An 18154-nucleotide genomic window follows, 5' to 3' on the forward strand; every position below is an offset into this window, starting at 1 on the left:
AATATCTTATTCTTTGGCAGCCTGTGAAGCAGAATTCATTGCTGCAGAGAATAATTGCTCCTCCATCCAACAGGTTTCAATCAACATGGTATTACAAAAATTAAAGCAGTCACATGCAAAAAGGTGACAGACTTCCTTGACAAGAAAAGTTAATCAAAGATATGCTAATATGTAAACAAGGTAATCTCACAGAGTAAGCACATCCAAGGTCCCTGCGTTGAACTGATCTTGTCATACAGCTACAACACTTTTATCTAAAGCATGGCTATGCAAATAACCAATCACTAACAACATAGAAGACACTGAATTTGAACAAATATACTAAGTTTAGAATTTTTTGCAGACAGCATAGAGAACCTTCTCTCTTCAACAAACAGTTACACCATTGTCCAAAGTATCCATAAATCTTACAATATACAAAAAGGAGTATATAGACCAGAAGATACATAGGTTTAAGGGAGAATCCCTGCAAAAAATATCTTTCTTCAACCGAAGGACAAGGAAACAAATTCCTCTGCACACAATCCAATGAGAAGAAAATGACTTCAGTGCCAGATGTATTGAGATAAGGAAGTGCCTTAATCTCATTCAACATCCTGCTGAATCCAAACTATGACCATATACAAGGGAACGAGTACACCAAAGTGCTGGGACTTGCCTAGGCCAACGTACTCGCCCTTGGCCAAGGTGAGCTACTCAAGTGAGTCCAAGTAACTCGCTTGAATCGAACCCGAGTTCAAAAATAATAAAATAAAATAAAATAAGTGGCCTAAAATGGGCACAATTTTATTTATATATAAAATACATTCGGAGGGTGTACAATTGCTACGGTTAAACCCACCTCGCCCTAAGGGCAAGTCCGAATGGACTTGGCCGAGTCACAGAACACTGGAATACACAAATAACTCAATAGCAAGACAAGCACATTACAACAGAATATGATGCATCAATAATCCAACTGGCAACTCATAAATTTGTAAATTAAGGAATTGAAAGAATACCAACTGCAGTTGAGGTGTTATCTTGAGCAGCCCACGTCGGATCACACAAGGCATAGCCAACTGCAGAATCAAGTTCCCTGGATGACTTTGATGTATCTGTAAGCCACCAACAGTCTTTAATTATACGTGATGCTTCCGCATATAATTGCACGTGAAAAGCTGGTGGAAGTTGCGATAATAGCAGCCCGCAAGCTTGAATCATCAAACACGATAGTGGTTGGCATGTATAACCACTTCTAGAAACAAAATTGGAGGTGCTGATTCCAGTTGAGGATGCAGCTGATCTGGTTGTGTTCAAGGAATCAGTGCTACCACCTGATGGAGAAGTTGGTAGACCAGAGCTTTGTCCAGCACCTTGAACTCCTGTGGTAGATTGAATCAAAGTTGGCTGGACGTGCACAACTATTTGGACAAGTGATGATACAATTTGAGAAGCAGTTACTGGGAGTGAAAGGATTTCAATGACTGCAGTTTCAAGAACTAGTTGAGTGTGAGTTCCTGGATCTTGAATCTGGTAGAAGGCTTTCTGACCATCCATAGGACTCATGGGCATGGACTGAGTGGTTTGGGTTTTGTTGGGCACAGAGCGTGAAGAGCTACCAGTCATATCTCCTGTAGATCCCGATCTTGTCTTGCTGTTCAGAGGTGGTATAACATTGTTTACAAGGCCCAAAAGCAGACTTGCAAAATATTCGGGTGGTGGGCATATACCAGAATTCGATGGACCAATATGTTGAGGGAATGATTCTGAAAAAGGAATCTGAAGCAAAAATTGAACTCAGCAAATATTTTGATTGAATGAAACCAAGGAAAGGAGAAATGGAGTAACAACTTTAATTACCTTTGGATAATCAAGTACATTCAGTATTCGGACAATGAGTTTGCTAGGAATATGATCATAGAAATACGCAAGAATGTCACGCACAAATGTGAACCTCAGTGGGTGGTACGCAAGAAATGCAGAATAAGTGGCAAGAACTCTGTCTGCAGTATCAGTCGCATCATTTTCAATAAGCCGATAAATGATCAGTGGGATGACTGGCAACATGCGTGCCACAATATCATCAAAAAACGTCGGATACCTGAAACCGACAATAAAAATTATCAATAAAACAAAGTAAATATGACATTTAGAAGCCAATCATCATCAGATGGCCTAGATGAGAAGATTGCCAGGTAGACAGGTTAATGCTATAATCATATTTAAAGCTAAATTCTGTAATCAGGAAAATCTGTTCCATGATACTAAGTAATAAATATGCTTTTGTAACAAACACACTTTCATGTAATCAAAACATGCCTGCTTTCGTAGTGTTGCAGTTTTTTTTTAACAAAGAAAGGCTTCAGATTGCAGATAATTTTTTATGAATTGCTATGTTTGTTACTTTTCATAAGTGTATTTACAAAATGGACAAAATGTACTTCACTACTTACAAAAAAATGTACTTGGCTACCGAAGAGTGAGAATCAAAGGGTGTGAAAGATGACGAGGTCAATAAAAGGTGCAGGTCAATGAAAGGTGGAGAGTTTAGTTTCAAAAATTATTAAATGACGAACACAATGGGAACATAGCGGTAGAAGGAACTGGTAGTACAAATACGGGCGGAGGTCATATATACATTAGTAGGATTAGGATATTGGAAGTGAAAGAAACTTTGAAAAGGATGAAGATAGGAAAGGCTTTAGGACCAGATGGTATCTCGATAGAGGTTAGGAAGTGCATGGGGGAGATTGACATTGACTGGGTGACGAAGTTGTTCAACAAGGTGTTGAGAACAAAGAAAATGGCAAACGAATGGAAGAAAAGTATTATGGTACCTATTTACAAGAACACAGGAGACATACAGAATTGTGGGAACTATTAATGCATCAAACGTATGAGCCATACTATAAAGCTCAAGAAGAGAGTGATTGAGCAACGACTAAGGGATAAAACGAGTGTATTTGAAAACCAATTTGGTTTTATGCCAAGAAGATCAACTGAGGCTATTTTCCTACTTAGGCAATTGATTGAGAAGTTCAGGGAGAAGGAAAAATACCTCTACATAGTCTTTATTGATCTAGAGAAAGCTTATGATAGAGTACATCGAGATTTGATTTGGCAGGCTTTGGAAAAGAAAAGAGTCTCCAGACACTACATCGACTTTATGAGAGATATGTATGATGGAGCGCTAACTAGTGTACAAACAACTAATGGAGAGACGAGTGAGTTTTCAGTGACAATAGGTCTACATCAAGGGTCAGCATTGAGCCTGTACCTCTTTGTCTCAGTTATGGACGACTTAACTAGGCATCTACAGGATGAAGTACCGTAGCGCATGTTGTTTGCAAATTACATAGTTTTGATTAGTGAGACCCAAAACGATGTCAATACAAAGTTAGAACTTTGGAGGGATGCTTTAGTATCCAAAGGTTTTAAAATTAGCTAGACTAAGATAGAGTATATGAAATGCAAGTTTAGTAATAATAGGAGTAGAGATGAGGAAGTAGTTAAAATTGATGACTAGGAAGTACAAAAATGATAGCACTTTCGATATCTTGGGTTGATAATCTAAGAAAATAGAAAGATTGAGGAAGATGTCGTACACAAAATTAGAGCTGGATGGGCTAAATAGAGATGTGCAACTGGAATTTTATGTGATCACCCCATACCAATGAAGCTGAAAGGCAAGTTCTATAGGACAACTATGAGGCCAGCTTTGCTTTATGAGGCTGAATGTTGGGCAGACAAAAGGCAATATACTCATAGAATGAGTGTAGCAGACATGAGGATGTTGAGATGGATGAGTGGTAAGACAAGAAGAGATAGAATTAGAAATGAATCCATTTAAGAGAATTTAAGTATGACACTAATACGCGATAAAATGAGAGAGAGTAGACTTAAGTGGGCTGGCCATAGGTGTCCCCGACTAAGTACAACACCTGTTAGGAGATGCAAGTCAGTTCAAGTGGAATGACTTAAACGGGTAAAAGGTAGGCCCAAAAGGACATGGTTGGAAGTAGTTTGGAAAGATATGGGGACTTATGGCCTTACGGAGGGTATGACATTTAATAGAGAAAAATAGCAGACCAGGATTTGTGTAGCCAACCCCAATTAATTGAGAAAATGCTATGATGATGATCATAAACTTGCTCCAAGGAACCATTTGTGTGATAATACTTCTCTTAATTTTTTCCTTTGTGTAATAATACTTTGAATTCTCAGCAAACGTGAGAAAACTATGTCTCAGTCTATACAAAGCTCAAAAATTTCATGCAAATTTGTACCTATCCTCAATGAAAGATACTTTCCTTTTTGGACAGACACAATGGCGTTTTGCGGGTCCACTGCCACCTACAATGAATTTGAACATGGTGATAATAGCTGGAGGCTTTCGCTTCACTTGAGTGATCGACACCATTAGAGCCTGAGTATGTGAGGATAATGCTACCTTGGTGATCACGAAAAATGCACCGCAATCCTGTCAGTTCCGAACAACAAATGGAACTTCCATCCAACTTAAGAGTAATGCTCCCTTGTTTTGGTGATTCCCAAATTGTCAAAACGTATTTCAGCCTCCCAACCCCAAGTATCTTGGTTTTGTTTTTTACTTTGATTGTTTTAAATCTATTAAAAGTGAGAAACATAGAAGGGTTCTTTCATTTGGAGAACAGTGGTGAACTTTTTTCCATTTTCGTGGATTGTTTATTTCCTCAATTCAGTACTTAGACTTGTCATGTGATGAATAGGGTCCGTTTCAAGTTTAAAAGCTCAGTTTAAGAGAAAGAATGGGCCTTTACAGTTCTGCTTTTCCCCTCTAGTTGAGAGCAGTGAGAAACCCTGACATTTCTATAGATTATGATTTAAATCTATAGAAACAAGAAGGGGATGTTGTGATTTTGTCATTAAGGAGAAAAAGAAAGTTTCGATTTATTTTGATTGATTATTCCTTCTATTCATTTTTTATGTTGCAGTGTAAGCCACAAGCTATAAACTTGTAAATTTAATGTATTCGTGCCTTTGTGGTGATTGTAATTTTGTATTCTCTTATTTTGGCTGGAAGATTGATTTTTTTGGAGTTGGGGGATAGTGAGGACGACTAATTTATGATTTTTGTTTCTTCAATTGCTTTCACAATATGGTTGGTTGAAACAATTGGTAACAGGGTTTCTATTATACGTTTTTGGCCTTTTATTGTTAAAAAAGCAAGGGGTTCTTCACATTTTGGGAAGAGGTAGGTACTATGTGTTAAATAATTCTTCATGTCTTAATCATTCAATTTATGTTATAATGATTAGTGAATTTAGTGGTGTAGGGTTGTTTCACATAAATGGGATTTGGGATCTTGTCCGAAATAATTATTTTGTTGGTCTCAGTAGACATTGGGTGTAGTTTGGGTGATGCCTTGAGTTGAGTTTGGGTGGTGGTTTTGGTGATGGTTTCAGTGGTGTTTGTAGTGGTGATGGTTCAAGAGATTCAAAAGTCTCAGAAAAATAATGTATTGTAGAAACTAAATAAATTAAAATATGTACTATCACATGAATGACATTTATGTTTTCTCTATACATTATATATTTGCTATTTTTCAAACTCTTTAAATTTATTGACGGCATTAGGAGTGATGCGTCTGCATTAGCTCCGCATCACGCACTTTTCAAACACTGGTCAATTGAGGCCTTAAATTTTATTAAGGTTGGGGGGGCTATTTGGTTTATTCAAAGACGTAGTAAGTGACATAGGGCAACAAAAGGCCGTCCACTTTATCACAAATAAGAGAAGATGCAGCCAACTATGCACTTGGAGGACATTTGCTCCAAGAATATTACCCCACCATTTATTGGACAATTGCACATATCAATGAAATTGAAGGGGAAGTTCTATAGGATAGTTGTAAGACAAGCCATGAATTATGAGACGGAATTTTTTTTTTTTTGAGGAAAGTTCACTATATTTGAATTTCAAAAGGAGGTGACGGAAATGGTCACAAAGAACATGCCCATGAGGAGCAAACCAAGCATTAAACCTAGTGCTGGGAAAAGATAGAAAGAACGAGGGTGGAAGATAAGCCTAAGAAGGAGGATTGAGGAGAGCCCCTTCTTTGGCCAGACTATCAGCCGCGGTATTTGCTTCTTTGAAGGCATGCCACCACGAGATCTTAATGTTGCTTGATAAAAACATGACCTCCTCAAATATATTGTCAAGATGCCATGGCCACGATGAGCGATTGGATGCCCATCGAATGATGTTTATGGCATCCCCTTCTACCACAATATTGTGACTCCATGTGGGATCTAACTTGTGAAGGCCTTCCAGAAGGGCGAGTGGAATCTGCAAAACCGATGGGTAGCGAGAAGGAAAAAAGGGTGCTTCCATCACAAGAACATTATAGGCCCCCCAATACCTGGGTTGCCCTAAGATCACCCATCAAAGTTAAGCTTCAATGTTCCCGCTTCAGGTGGTCTCCACCACGAGGCCCACGAGGTTTTGAGGCTAGATAAGAGTAAAAGGTTGGACCAGTTGCTATGGAAGTCGGTGGAGGGCAAGAACTTGAAGAGAGAGTGATTGGAGGCCCAAAAAGCTACCAAGTTCCTGATTTTCTCTGCCAGCTGATTGACCGAAGACCTCTCTCCCCGAAAGATTCTATTATTTCTCTCGATCCATAGCACCCAAATGCTAGCCAAGACCACGGCTTTCCACATAAGCCTACCTGCCTTGGGCTAAGGAGTAGAGAGGAACGTACTACATAGGTGAGGGATATTGGAGGGAGTAACCCACACCCATTCGAACAGGCTCAGGGCTGAACAAGAGAAAACACTGTGTAGGAGAAGGTGAGAATTGGATTCCTCCTCCTCCATATACAGATTGCATTTGTTTGGGAGTTGAACTCCTCTTCTTTGGAGCTGGTCCACAGTCAAAAAACGTTGATGCAATGCTATCCAGCAAAACACTTGTATTCTTGGTGGGATCCAGAGCTTGGATGCCACTGCTGGATGTGGGCCAGAGAGTGCAGAGATGGTGCTGAAAAAGGAAGCCACCGAGAAAGCACCGGAAGGCGAGGGGCCCCAAATAATCGTGTCCTCCCTCAAGGAGGGAAGGAAGGCCGAGTGAAGGCATGCAGCCAGGAAGGAGAGGTCCTGAAGCTCGTGATCGAAGATGGATCACATGAAAATAGGCCTCCAAATTCTGAGGGCTCCGTTGGAGGTCAAGTTCTCCGTCACTAAGAACTGGTCGTCTAGGGCTAGGAGGAAAAGATTGGGAAAATGGTCTCTTTATGAGATGGAATATTTTTTTTTTTAAATTGTTACTACATTAAGTATAAATAAGGAATTATAACAGATGTCTAGATACAGGATAAAAGCAACCCCTATGATGGGTGCTGAAAACAAAGCCCTCTAGAGGCCCAAAAGTCTAAAAGCTCTATATATTCTGAGCAGTGTTCCAAAAAGTGGACCGCCCAGCGCCTGGGCAGCCGCCGAGGCGGATCTGGGGGACCTGGGTGCATCGCCCAGGCCTAGGTGCCCTGAAAAAGAGGTCATTCCTAGCCGCCCGCCTAGGCGGCCGCCCAAGTCCTGCGCCCCTCCCAGAGGCGGAAAAGACTTTGGAGGGGGCATTTTTTGTCCATTATTTTTATACTAACGGGCCAAACATGGGGGTTTTAGGTTCATTCGAAACCTAAAACTTATTGGAGCCCATTTTAAATAGAGAAAGCCCCCAAAAAACTAGTTTTTTTGGTAATTCAGAAGGCTCAAAGGGTTTATCAAAGTTATGAGAAATTGATCAAAACATCACCCATTGATATTAAATTTAATTTTGATGTTTTATAAACCTATTGGGGTTTTTTTTAGAAGACTTTGAGTCCTGAGAAGCATATTTGAGGTGAAATTTTGGAGATTGAACAATCAAACTCAAAGTAAGTGATTTTTTTTTATTACTTGTATAAATTGCATTATTTTGAGATGTCTTCTTCAGAATTTAATAAGAGTGGGGATGCCGGTTGAAAATATGGGTACAACCCAGAACATAATGATAAAACTTGCATAAGATGCAATTTTTGTGAGAATGATACAAAAGGGGGCATAAACCGGTTCAAGAAACATCTTGTCGGTATCAGGGGGGATGTTGCCCTATGTAAACAAACTCCTGATGCGGTTAAAGAGAAAATAACCAATTTTTTTAATATGGTAAAAATGAAAAAAGATGAGAGATTTGCCTCTATAACAGAGATTAGGTATGGGGTTCAGGTCAGTTACGATGATGATGATAGTGATGAGGATGGGATTGGGGCGGGATGTCAAGAGGTAGAACAATTCATCATTAGGGGAAAGGGAAAGGGCCTTGCAATTGCTTCTGGTTCTGGTTTTGGGAGTAAGAAGCCTCGAGTTAGAGGCCTTATGGATAATGTTTTGCCTCGGCCTGACCTTGAGGTTGCAGCAGAGAAAACAAAGAAGCAAACTACCATTGAAAATAGGATGAAAGAGGAAGAGAGAGATAGAGCTGCTTATTATCTTGCTACATGGCTTTATGAGGCGGGCATTCTTTTCAATACCACTCGCTTAAGCAGCTTCAATGCCACGGTACAGGCAATTGGCCAATTTGGGCCTGGGTTTCATCCCTCAACCCCATATGAGTTTTCAAAACCTCTTTTGAAAAAGGCAGTGAGTGTCACGAAAGAAGCTGTAGAAGTTAAGAAGGATGCATGGGCTTAGTATGGGGTTTCTATTATGACTGATGCTTGGAGTGATAGGAAGAGAATAAGTCAGATGAATTTGCTTGTGAATTGTCCTTTAGGGACTATTTTTTTGAGGTCTACTGATGCCTGTGATCAATATCCATGATGCCCATTACATATTCCAAGTTATAGAGAAGGGAATCAAGGAGGTTGGGGAGCATCTTGTTGTACAGATTGTCATGGACAATGCTGCAGCTAATTTGTTGCGCATAACTTATCCTAGAATTTTTTGGACACCATGTGCAGCACATTGTATAGCCTCATGCTCGAGGCTCTTGACAGTTTAACCGAGATATTAGGTGCAGTGAAGAAGGCAAAGTCAGTTACAAATTTCATTTATGGCCACCATCTCACCCTCAGCATGATGCGTATATTTACAAAGAAGAAAGAGATTGTGAGGCCTAGGGTCACGAGATTTGCGACCTGATACATATGCCTAGATAGCATACATTCAAGGAGAGTGCAGTTGAGGCAGATGTTTACCCCAAATGACTAGAGAGCATGCAAGTGGTCCAAGGATCAGGTTGGGAAGAATGTGAGAGATACTATCCTTTATAAGGCCCTTTGGCGAGGGGTGCAGGGCGCTCTTATGGTATTTTTTGCTCTTGTCAAAGCCCTTCGCATGGTTGATAGTGACAAGCCTTCTATATGCTATATATATGAGGCTATGGAGAAATGTAAAAGAGAGATAGCCCAAAATTTTGATAATGATGAGAACTGCTACAAGCCTGCTTTGGAGATTATTGATGAGAAGTGGGATAAGTAGCTACATCGGCCATTGCATGCAGCTGGTTATTATTTTAACTCAGTTTTTTTTTATGTTGACAAGGATATACACACCAGTGTTTTAAAATGCAGGATGCGACTAAAAGCGGTGGGGGGCGATGCGGCTTGATGCAGTCCGGATGAGGGTGCATCGCGACGATATGGTCAATAAATATAAAAAAATTCTAAAGAATCAATAAAAATAGGTCAATGCATAGAAAAAAATATGGAGGTAATATACATGATAGTAGGTATTTTAGTTTAATGATTAAGTCCATCATATTAGCTGTTAGAGATTCTGTATCCACTATCCCCTGATAGAAACTAGAAACTTGAAACTAGCTTCATAAAACATTCAACAATCAACCACAAGCATAAATTTGCAACCACAAACTTCAAATTTACAAAATAGTGATACTACAAACCAAAAGTCCATGTCTCCATAAAGATTAAAGAGTTTTGAAGTCAAGCTCAAGAAGACTTAATAGTTGCTTAATACAATCATCCCAGACAATTTTGAAGTCAATTTTCAAATATTAATCAGAAAAGTCATCTTGAGAGTCGTTATGTGCATCATCAATATCATCCTTCGCGGCCTCCACGTATTCTTCTTCCTCGGTCTTCTCTGAGTCAGCCTCCTCCTCCTCGACCTCTGGAGCTGATGTGCGAGTGCGACCAGACCCAGCTCCTGCTGCTCCTCTACTCCTTTGTGCTCTAGTGTTAGGCCGATCTTCTTCAGTAGCCCTTGTTGCTAGCTCGACATCGAGCCATGTAAGATCCTCACCCTCAAACACACGCTCTAGTCTTGGATCCATGGTCCACTCACTTGAGGAATCACCATCAACTTCATACAATTGAATAGGGTTGAGCTTCATGTCATTTGGATACCTCTCCTTAAGCTGCTCATTATAACACACATAAACCAAATCATTCAACATTTTTTGCTCCAACCTATTCGTTTTTTTTGTATTGAGCTCTGGTAGAAAATTGAAATTAGATTTTATATTAGAAAATTGAATTTTGAAATTGAAATTCAAGAAATAAGGATTAAGGAATAAGGAGTTAAGGACTTACATGCTCAAATGCACTCCAATTGCATTCACAACCAGATGAGCTACATGTGAGATTCAACACTCAAATAGCGAGAGATTGTAGATTTGGTGTCTTGCTTCCATATAATGCCCACCATGCAGCTATATAATAATTTATAATTTAGATTATAGATAAAAATTAAGGGTAAACAAAGTCATAGACAAGTAAGGGTACTTTTGGCCTTTACCTATATCTGTAGTGTTCTTATTTCGAATAACAATCTCTCCCAAAGTTTCCTAAGGCTAACTTGAACTTAATCAATTCATGGCTTTGGATCTCATCCTGGATATCATTGACTGGCACCAACCTCTCAAGCACATCTAAGAACCCACCATTTATTACACAATTAGACAAAATGGATGGGTGCTTGTAGTGAAGAGATCGGTTTAGAAAGTAATCGGCTAAATGGAGTTGCCTGTGAAGCTGTGTATCCCATCTCCTATCAATAATTTCAAGTATAGCCTTGCGTGTATTTTCATCATCCTTTAAAACATCCTTTATCTCTGCTATTGCCCTAGTCATTGCCTCATGTATATAGCCCATGGCGGGCTTCATATCACCATCAACCAGTCGAAACACTCTCACTAAAGGGCGAGCCACCTCGAATGCAAGAGTTATTTGACTCCAAAAAGATGTATTCATAATATTATTTCAGCCTTTCTCCCATCCTTATGCTTCGACCATTTGCTTTGACTCCATTGCTATACAGCAAACATGGTCCTCAAGGCATTTTTTTGCTTGACTAGGCTTCGAAGAATGAGAAATGACGTGGCAAATCTAGTGATACCCGGTCTCACTAATTCTCTCCTCTTTGTAAAAGACCTTATCATGCTTATGACTATGGTGTGATTGTAAATAAATCCAACAAGCATAGCTCTTGAAATCACCCCACTAAATAAAGATGTTGTACCCATTTTCTTAAGCCTAAGATTAACACAATGAGCTGCGCAAGGAGTCCAAAACATATGCATCCTTTTCAAAGTCAGGAAATGCCCAATTGCAGCATAATTGACACCATTGTTAGTGACAATTTGTAGCACATTTTTCTCTCCAACAAACTCTACGATCTCATCCATCAAGCCACTAGATCCTCTGCACACAAATGACAAAATTATGATTGGATTTAATAAGTGTGTAGATGTGCTAGGCCCTGATCCTGATACGCAAGGTATTATATGCGCTGATGAGCTGATAAATTACAAGTGCTCATTAAAGTCTTTTGGAAGTCCAATGGCGATGAGGCAAAGGGCCAAAATTGATCCAGGTACCGTAGTAATAATATTCTTAAGTTCATCAAGTTCAAGTAATCAAGTTTCATTTTTATAATTCTATTATTTATTTATGATTTTATTCTATATCTTTGCAGCCCATTGGTGGAGCCAACATGGGTGTAGTTCTCCAAATTTACAAAAGTTGGCCATTCGGATCTTAAACCTAACTACTTCCTCATCCGGTTGTGAACGCAATTGGAGTACTTTTGAAGGGGTAAGGCCGTAAGGGTTATTTGTATAATTGTATTAATAATACATGAACCATAGATTTTAATTAGTTTCATTTGATTTTGTTAGATTCATACAAAGAGAAGAAACATGCTTGAATCAAAGAGGTTCAATGACCTCGTCTATGTCAAGTATAATCGACCCTCAAAGGATAAGTTTGTTAAGAGAGATAAAAGAGACCCCATCAGATCAAAAAATATGGACAATGCTATGGAGTGGTTAGTTGATAATGATGAGGTCGAGGGTATGAATGATTGACATGGGACATGGTCATGGATGCTTCAGAGACATCAGTTGACCCTCCTAGGGCCACTAGATCTTCTGCACAAAGAATGAGGGTGGAGGAGGAAGATGAGGAAGAAGAGGCAGATTCTGAAGAAATGGAGGAGGATGACCAATATGTCGAGGAGGGTGACGACTTCGATGAATATGATGCCAATGCAGCTGACCCTAATTTTTCTGATGATGAATGATGAATGTTGAATAATTATTAAACTTTGTACTTTGATTGAACTATGAATGGTAAATTTTAAGTTTTAATCGGATATGGATTAAGGATTATGGACCGACTAATGGTTATGGTTATGGAGTGTGTGCTAATGTGTAGTATAATTTCAACTCTGATGTGCCCTAAATACCTAATTTTTATATTTTATACAATATATAATTGTTGAATCCTTTTTGGATTCAACTGGGCCGCCGAGGTTCTAGGTGCCCGCTTAGGCGCTAGGCGGCCTGGACCCCCCAGGCCGCTTAGAACCCGCCTAGCGCTTTTTGAAACTATGATTCTAAGACATACAGGGAATAAAAGATGCCAAGAAAAAGGTAGTCAACCCTGCTTAGGGATTGTTTATAGCTGCCTCTCTATCCAAGAGGTCAGCTTCATCATTGGCTTCCCTCCAAATGTGAGACTAGGAAACCGAGATAGAGTTGCTGATGTGCTAAATTTCATCGAAATTTGGGCCAAACACCATGGGCAAGGACATTGAGAGGAAGCCCAGGCTATGTTATTCTTGGAATCCCCTTCCGACTTGTGGGACATGGCCCCAATTAGGATCAAACGTACAGAGACTAGATAGGAGGGCAAGGGCCTCGGCTACTGTGGAGTCAACATGACCGATGGGGTTGGAGAAGGAGAGAAGGGTGCTGCCGATGTGGTATTTGAATGTACCACTGACTCCTGAGGGGCCGGGGTTGCCAAAAGAGCAGCCATCAAAATTTAATTTGATGATGCCAACTGCAAGTGGTCTCCAAAGGAAAGATCGAGAGATGGTGGATGGACGCAAATGGAGAAGGGCCTGCTAGTTCTGAGTGAAGTCCACACAGGATATATGTCTAAAGAGCAGTGATGCGTCGCCCAAAAGGTGACAAGGTCCAAAATCTTGTCAAAACATAGATGGAGCTATGGCTGCTCTCCAGAGAGTGAGGCCAGATTTAGATCAAGGGGGATAGAGAGAAGTGGAGAAGAGATGAGGAACGGACGCAGGAGTTACCCAGATCCAATTAAAGAGAGACAACAGTTTGGACCAAAGGGAGGTAACAAAATCATCGGATGGAAAAAGATGGGTGTTAGTTTCCTCAGCTGAAGTGCACATGACACACCTATTAGGTAAGGGGAAGCCTCTAACTTGGATTTGATCTATGGTGAGGGCTCTTTGGGATAGCACGAGCCCAAGGAAGGCCTGAATTTTGGGAGGAGTGAAAGGGAACCAAGCTTTAGCTGTAATGGACAGGGGGTTGAGGGGGAAAGTAGGGGGAAGGTGATCTTGAGACACAATGAGGCTATTGTAAAGGAACTCGAGGGGGAGGGGGTCCATACGAGAAAGTCTTCGCCGGAAGGGGGAAGGAAAAGCTGGGCTAAGAGAGTCGACATGGCTGAGAATTCTTGGAATTCAATATTCATGAGGGCTCTTCTAAAACAGGTGTCCAAGATCTCACTGAGGTATGAAAAGGAAAGAGTTCAGCCATGGTAGCCATAGGATTAGTGGCCACCCTCAAGAGGAGAGGGAAGAGATTTTTCAGCTTAGATTGGCCAATCCACAGATCTTCCCAAAAGCGAATGTGATGACCAGCTAGAGGGTGAAAATGGATTTTGGATAAGAAGATGTTCCAGCTTTTAAGGATCGATCTCCAGAGGCCCGAGATTCTACCACCAGTTCTGCACAAGCGAAACCAATCATCGCTGCCTCAATAATATTTATGGCAAATAACTTGCCTCCATAGATGCTCAGGTTGGGTAGCATACCGCCAACGCCACTTGCCTAGCAAGGCAAGATTGTTAGCATAAAGCTTGCAGATGCCTAGCCCTCCTTGAGCAATGGGAGAGCATACTTTGTCCCATGCATTAAGGTGATTCCTATGGCCCTCAGTACCAGACCAGAGGAAATTCCTCATTAATTTCTCCAACCTTGCGACCACCGCAGCCGGCATGTGAAAAAGAGACATTTGGAATACAAGAATACTTGAAGGGTGGCTCTAATGAGGGTTTTGCAACCTGCAAAGGATAAAAATCTACCCTTCCCGCCAGCAAATCTTCTGTCAAACTTATCCACGAGATGACTCCATCGGTTGAATCTGGGCATACCGTGGCAAGGGGGCAGGCCAAGGCAGAAAGAGGGGAGTTCATCAGCCACATGTCCCCATATTTTCGCAAAGGACAGAATAAGGGGGTTGGCCGTGCATACACCCATCATTTTGGTTTTGATCAGGTTAACCATGAAACAAGTGGAGAATTCAAAGCACTTTAAAAAATAGAGAAGGGAATCCACATGCTCCCATGAGGCATTGAAGAAGACGAGGGTATCATTTGTATATTGCAAGTGGGAGATGGTTGGTCCACAGGTGGAGGATTTGAAGCCTCTGAGATAATCACCATCATAGAATCTAGAGATGGCCCTATTGAAAACCTCGGCAGCAATGACAAAGAGGAAAGGGAATAGGGGGTCAACCTTGGCGAAGACCCCTAGAGGCCGGGAAGAAACCCACCCGAGAGCAGTTCAAAAGAATAGAAAAGTAGGGGTTAAAAATACAACACCTCATCCAAAGCCTCCAGTGGTCATCAAAACCCAACTTTAACTGAGTTTGGTCAAGTATATCCCAATTCACATGATTGTAGGCTTTCTCCCAATCCAATTTGACAATAAGGCTAGGGGATTTGGATTGGAGGCATGAGTGGATACATTCATGGGTGTGAGGGCACCATCAAGGATTTGTATCTCTTTTACAAAAGCCCCTAGGGAAGGGGAAATGACCCAGTTCAAAACCCCTTTGAGACGAGAGGCAAGGACCTTGGAAAAGATTTTGTAAGAGTTGTTGATCAAGATAATAGATCTGAAATCTTTAAGTTCTTCGGCTCCTTCGATCTTTAGGATCAAGGCAATGAAAGTGGCATTCAGGGATTTGCAAATTGCACCCCGTGAGTGGAAGTCAGCAAAAAACTCCATAAAATCAGGTTTAAAAGTCTCAAAGGGCCTTGAAGAAAGCCACTGGGTATCCATCGGGGCCCTTTCTTAGCTGAGGGAGTTAATGGCTTCAAGAATTTCTGCCTCTTCGAAAGGGCGTTCAAGCAAAGCAGCTTGGGCAGCAAGGAGAGAGAGGAAAGAGCGATCCGACATACGAGGGTTGGGGGAGAGGTGAAAAGGAGAAAGAAGTAGTCGATGACCTCTTCTTCGATGAGGTGGGGCTGGTCAAGAACGACATTGACCCACTTTTAGTTGGGAAATAGAATTCTCCCGTCTCCTATCCAATGGAAGAAAGCTGTATTGAGGTCTCTATGTTTGAGCCATTTGAATATTAGGCGGTCAAGAAATAACATATCCATAGAACGAGTGTAGTTGACATGAGGATGTTGAGATGGATAAGTGGCAAGACAAGAAGGCTAGAATTCGGAATGAATATATCGGAGGGAATCAAGGATGACTCCAACAGTCAATAAGATGAGGGAAAGTAGACTTTGATGGTCCGGCCATATGCAACGTCGACATAGAACAACACCGGTTACGAAGGCAATTTGGTTCAAGTGGTAGGATCTAAAGTACAAGGGGAAGGCCCAAAAGGACATGGATAGAAGTAATGAGAGGAGATATGGTGTTGGCTCTTGACAGAGTGGAATGGCGTAACAAGATTCGTGTTGGTAACCCCAAATAGTTGGGATAAGGCTCGGAAGATGATGATGACTTACTGGACAATTGCGGCTCATTGCATTGACTGATGCATGATGACATTAGCAAAACGAAGGTATTGAGTAAGCTATAGATCAGACAAAAAAGACTAACAAATTTATATACAACCACTATTTTTGTACACAATCTAATGAGGAAACACACAAATGGAAAGGGATCAAGATTCAAAAATAGTTCGGATCGAGATTCTATGGTGGTCGAAGCAAGATTTCATGTTGATTGAATCGCAGTTCCTTGCACGTACGAACCGAGGTACTTGATGCTGTGGATTTTGGATTCAAAGCCCAAACAAATCGAGATTCAGTACATGTGGAATCGAGAATCAATAAATGTAGAATAAAGATTCAATAAATGTTGGAATTGAGATTTGAAAAAGTTAGGACTGAGATTCCATAAATATTAGGATAGAAATTCCAAAAAGGTTTGAAACTAGATTCCTAATTTAAGGAATGGAGATTCCTGAGTTCTAGGAAATGGGTTCTGTGAAGATTCCTTGTCAGAATCACTGAATTGGAGTTCTGATCCAGAATAGCGACCTTGGCTAAGAGATTATGATAACTATGCATTTTCTCATGCTTCCAAAATGAATTCCATTTCGAGTACTTTTATCTTTGGCAGCTACTTTGGAGTAGCCCTTATATCAATTTGATGTCAAGAATGCATTCCTTCATGGTGAATTACAAGAAGCATACATGATACCTCCACCTGGGTTTTGTGCACCTAGATGTGAAGGGAAACTTTGTAGACTGAGAAAGGCCATCTATGGACTACAACAATCTCCTCGGCTTTGAGAGGTTCAGTGGGGAGAATCAGATATACTCAAAGTCATGCTGACCATACCATATTTATCAAACATACCAAGACCAACACCACAATCCTAATTGTATATGTGGACAACATTGTTGTAACTGGCAATTGTCTTAATGAAATTCTGCAACTTGAGCGTTTGAGAATTTGAAATCAAAGATCTGCGCCCACTGAAGTTCTCTCTTGGAATAGAAGTAGCTAGGTCAAAAGAAGAATTTTCATCTCTCAAATGAAGTATATATTGGACCTACTTAAGGAAACTGGAAAGCTTGCCGCTAAACAAGCTAACACACCTATTAAACAAAATCACAACTTGATGAGAAGCTCCTCTGGAAAGCTTGCCGCTAAACAAGCTAACACACCTATTAAACAAAATCACAACTTGATGAGAAGCTCCTAAGGATGTGGATATGTTTCAAATGATTAGTGGGTTGACTAATGTATCTTTCACATGCTGTAAGCGTGACTAGTTAATTTATGCATTCGCAACAAACTATACACCTTGAGGCTGCTATCAAAGTACTCCATCATCTAAAATCATCACCAGGGAGAGTATTGTTGTTTGCTAATCATGGATATTTACGGGTTGCAGCCTATACAGATCCACACTAGGCTAGCTCTGTTATAGATTGAAGATCGACATCGGAGTGCTGTACTTTTGTTGAAGGGAAACTTATGACTTTGAGGGGTAAAAAGCAGTCAATAGTGCAAGATCATGTGCAAAAGCGGAGAATAGATCCATGGCTCATGGTGAACGTGAACTAGTCTGGCTAAAAATTCTTTTATGAGAACTTGGTTTTCCCATGAAAGGGTCAATACCCTTGTATTGTGACAGAAAGGCAACAGTCAGTATAGTCTATAATCCGGTCCAACATGATAGAATTAGGTAGCAGACATTCTTACCAAGGTTGTGGGGTAACCTCAACTGCAAATGATTTTAAGCAAGCTGGGCATGACAGATATCTATGGACGAGCTGGGGGAGTCCGATGAATAATCAACTTTTTACCAATTTCTTCTCGTACTTAAGTCCTTGAAGATATTTTGGTCATTTCCTTTTCTTAAGAGGCACCGTTTATGCTTCATATTTTTATTATTAAAA

At 40.6% G+C, this 18154-nt stretch overlaps 1 protein-coding gene across 9 annotated transcripts in view; it reads right to left on the bottom strand.

The window, feature by feature from the left end:
* Positions 1-18154, bottom strand: part of LOC18423869 (mediator of RNA polymerase II transcription subunit) — a 105209-nt gene that overhangs the window by 1112 nt on the left and 85943 nt on the right. For 6 of the 9 annotated variants that reach the window (XR_016053526.1, XR_016053527.1, XM_020676142.2 and 3 more), the window contains 2 exons: positions 1843-2083; positions 1002-1761 (listed from right to left, as the gene is read on the bottom strand). Coding sequence is in view for 6 of the 9 variants with exons in the window: in XM_020676142.2 (XP_020531801.1) it covers positions 1002-1761; positions 1843-2083 (1001 nt within the window). In the remaining 3 variants the exon portion in view is untranslated. Of the gene's footprint in view, positions 1-1001; positions 1762-1842; positions 2084-9789; positions 10375-18154 lie in introns of those variants that run through there. The other 3 variants (XR_016053528.1, XM_088864019.1, XM_088864018.1) reach the window with 1 other exon arrangement.

This window comes from Amborella trichopoda, chromosome 4 (genome assembly GCF_054954075.1).
Source record: "Amborella trichopoda isolate Santa Cruz 75 chromosome 4, AtrichopodaSantaCruz75HAP2 v2.0, whole genome shotgun sequence".
In the NCBI taxonomy this organism is placed as follows: Eukaryota; Viridiplantae; Streptophyta; class Magnoliopsida; order Amborellales; family Amborellaceae; genus Amborella; species Amborella trichopoda.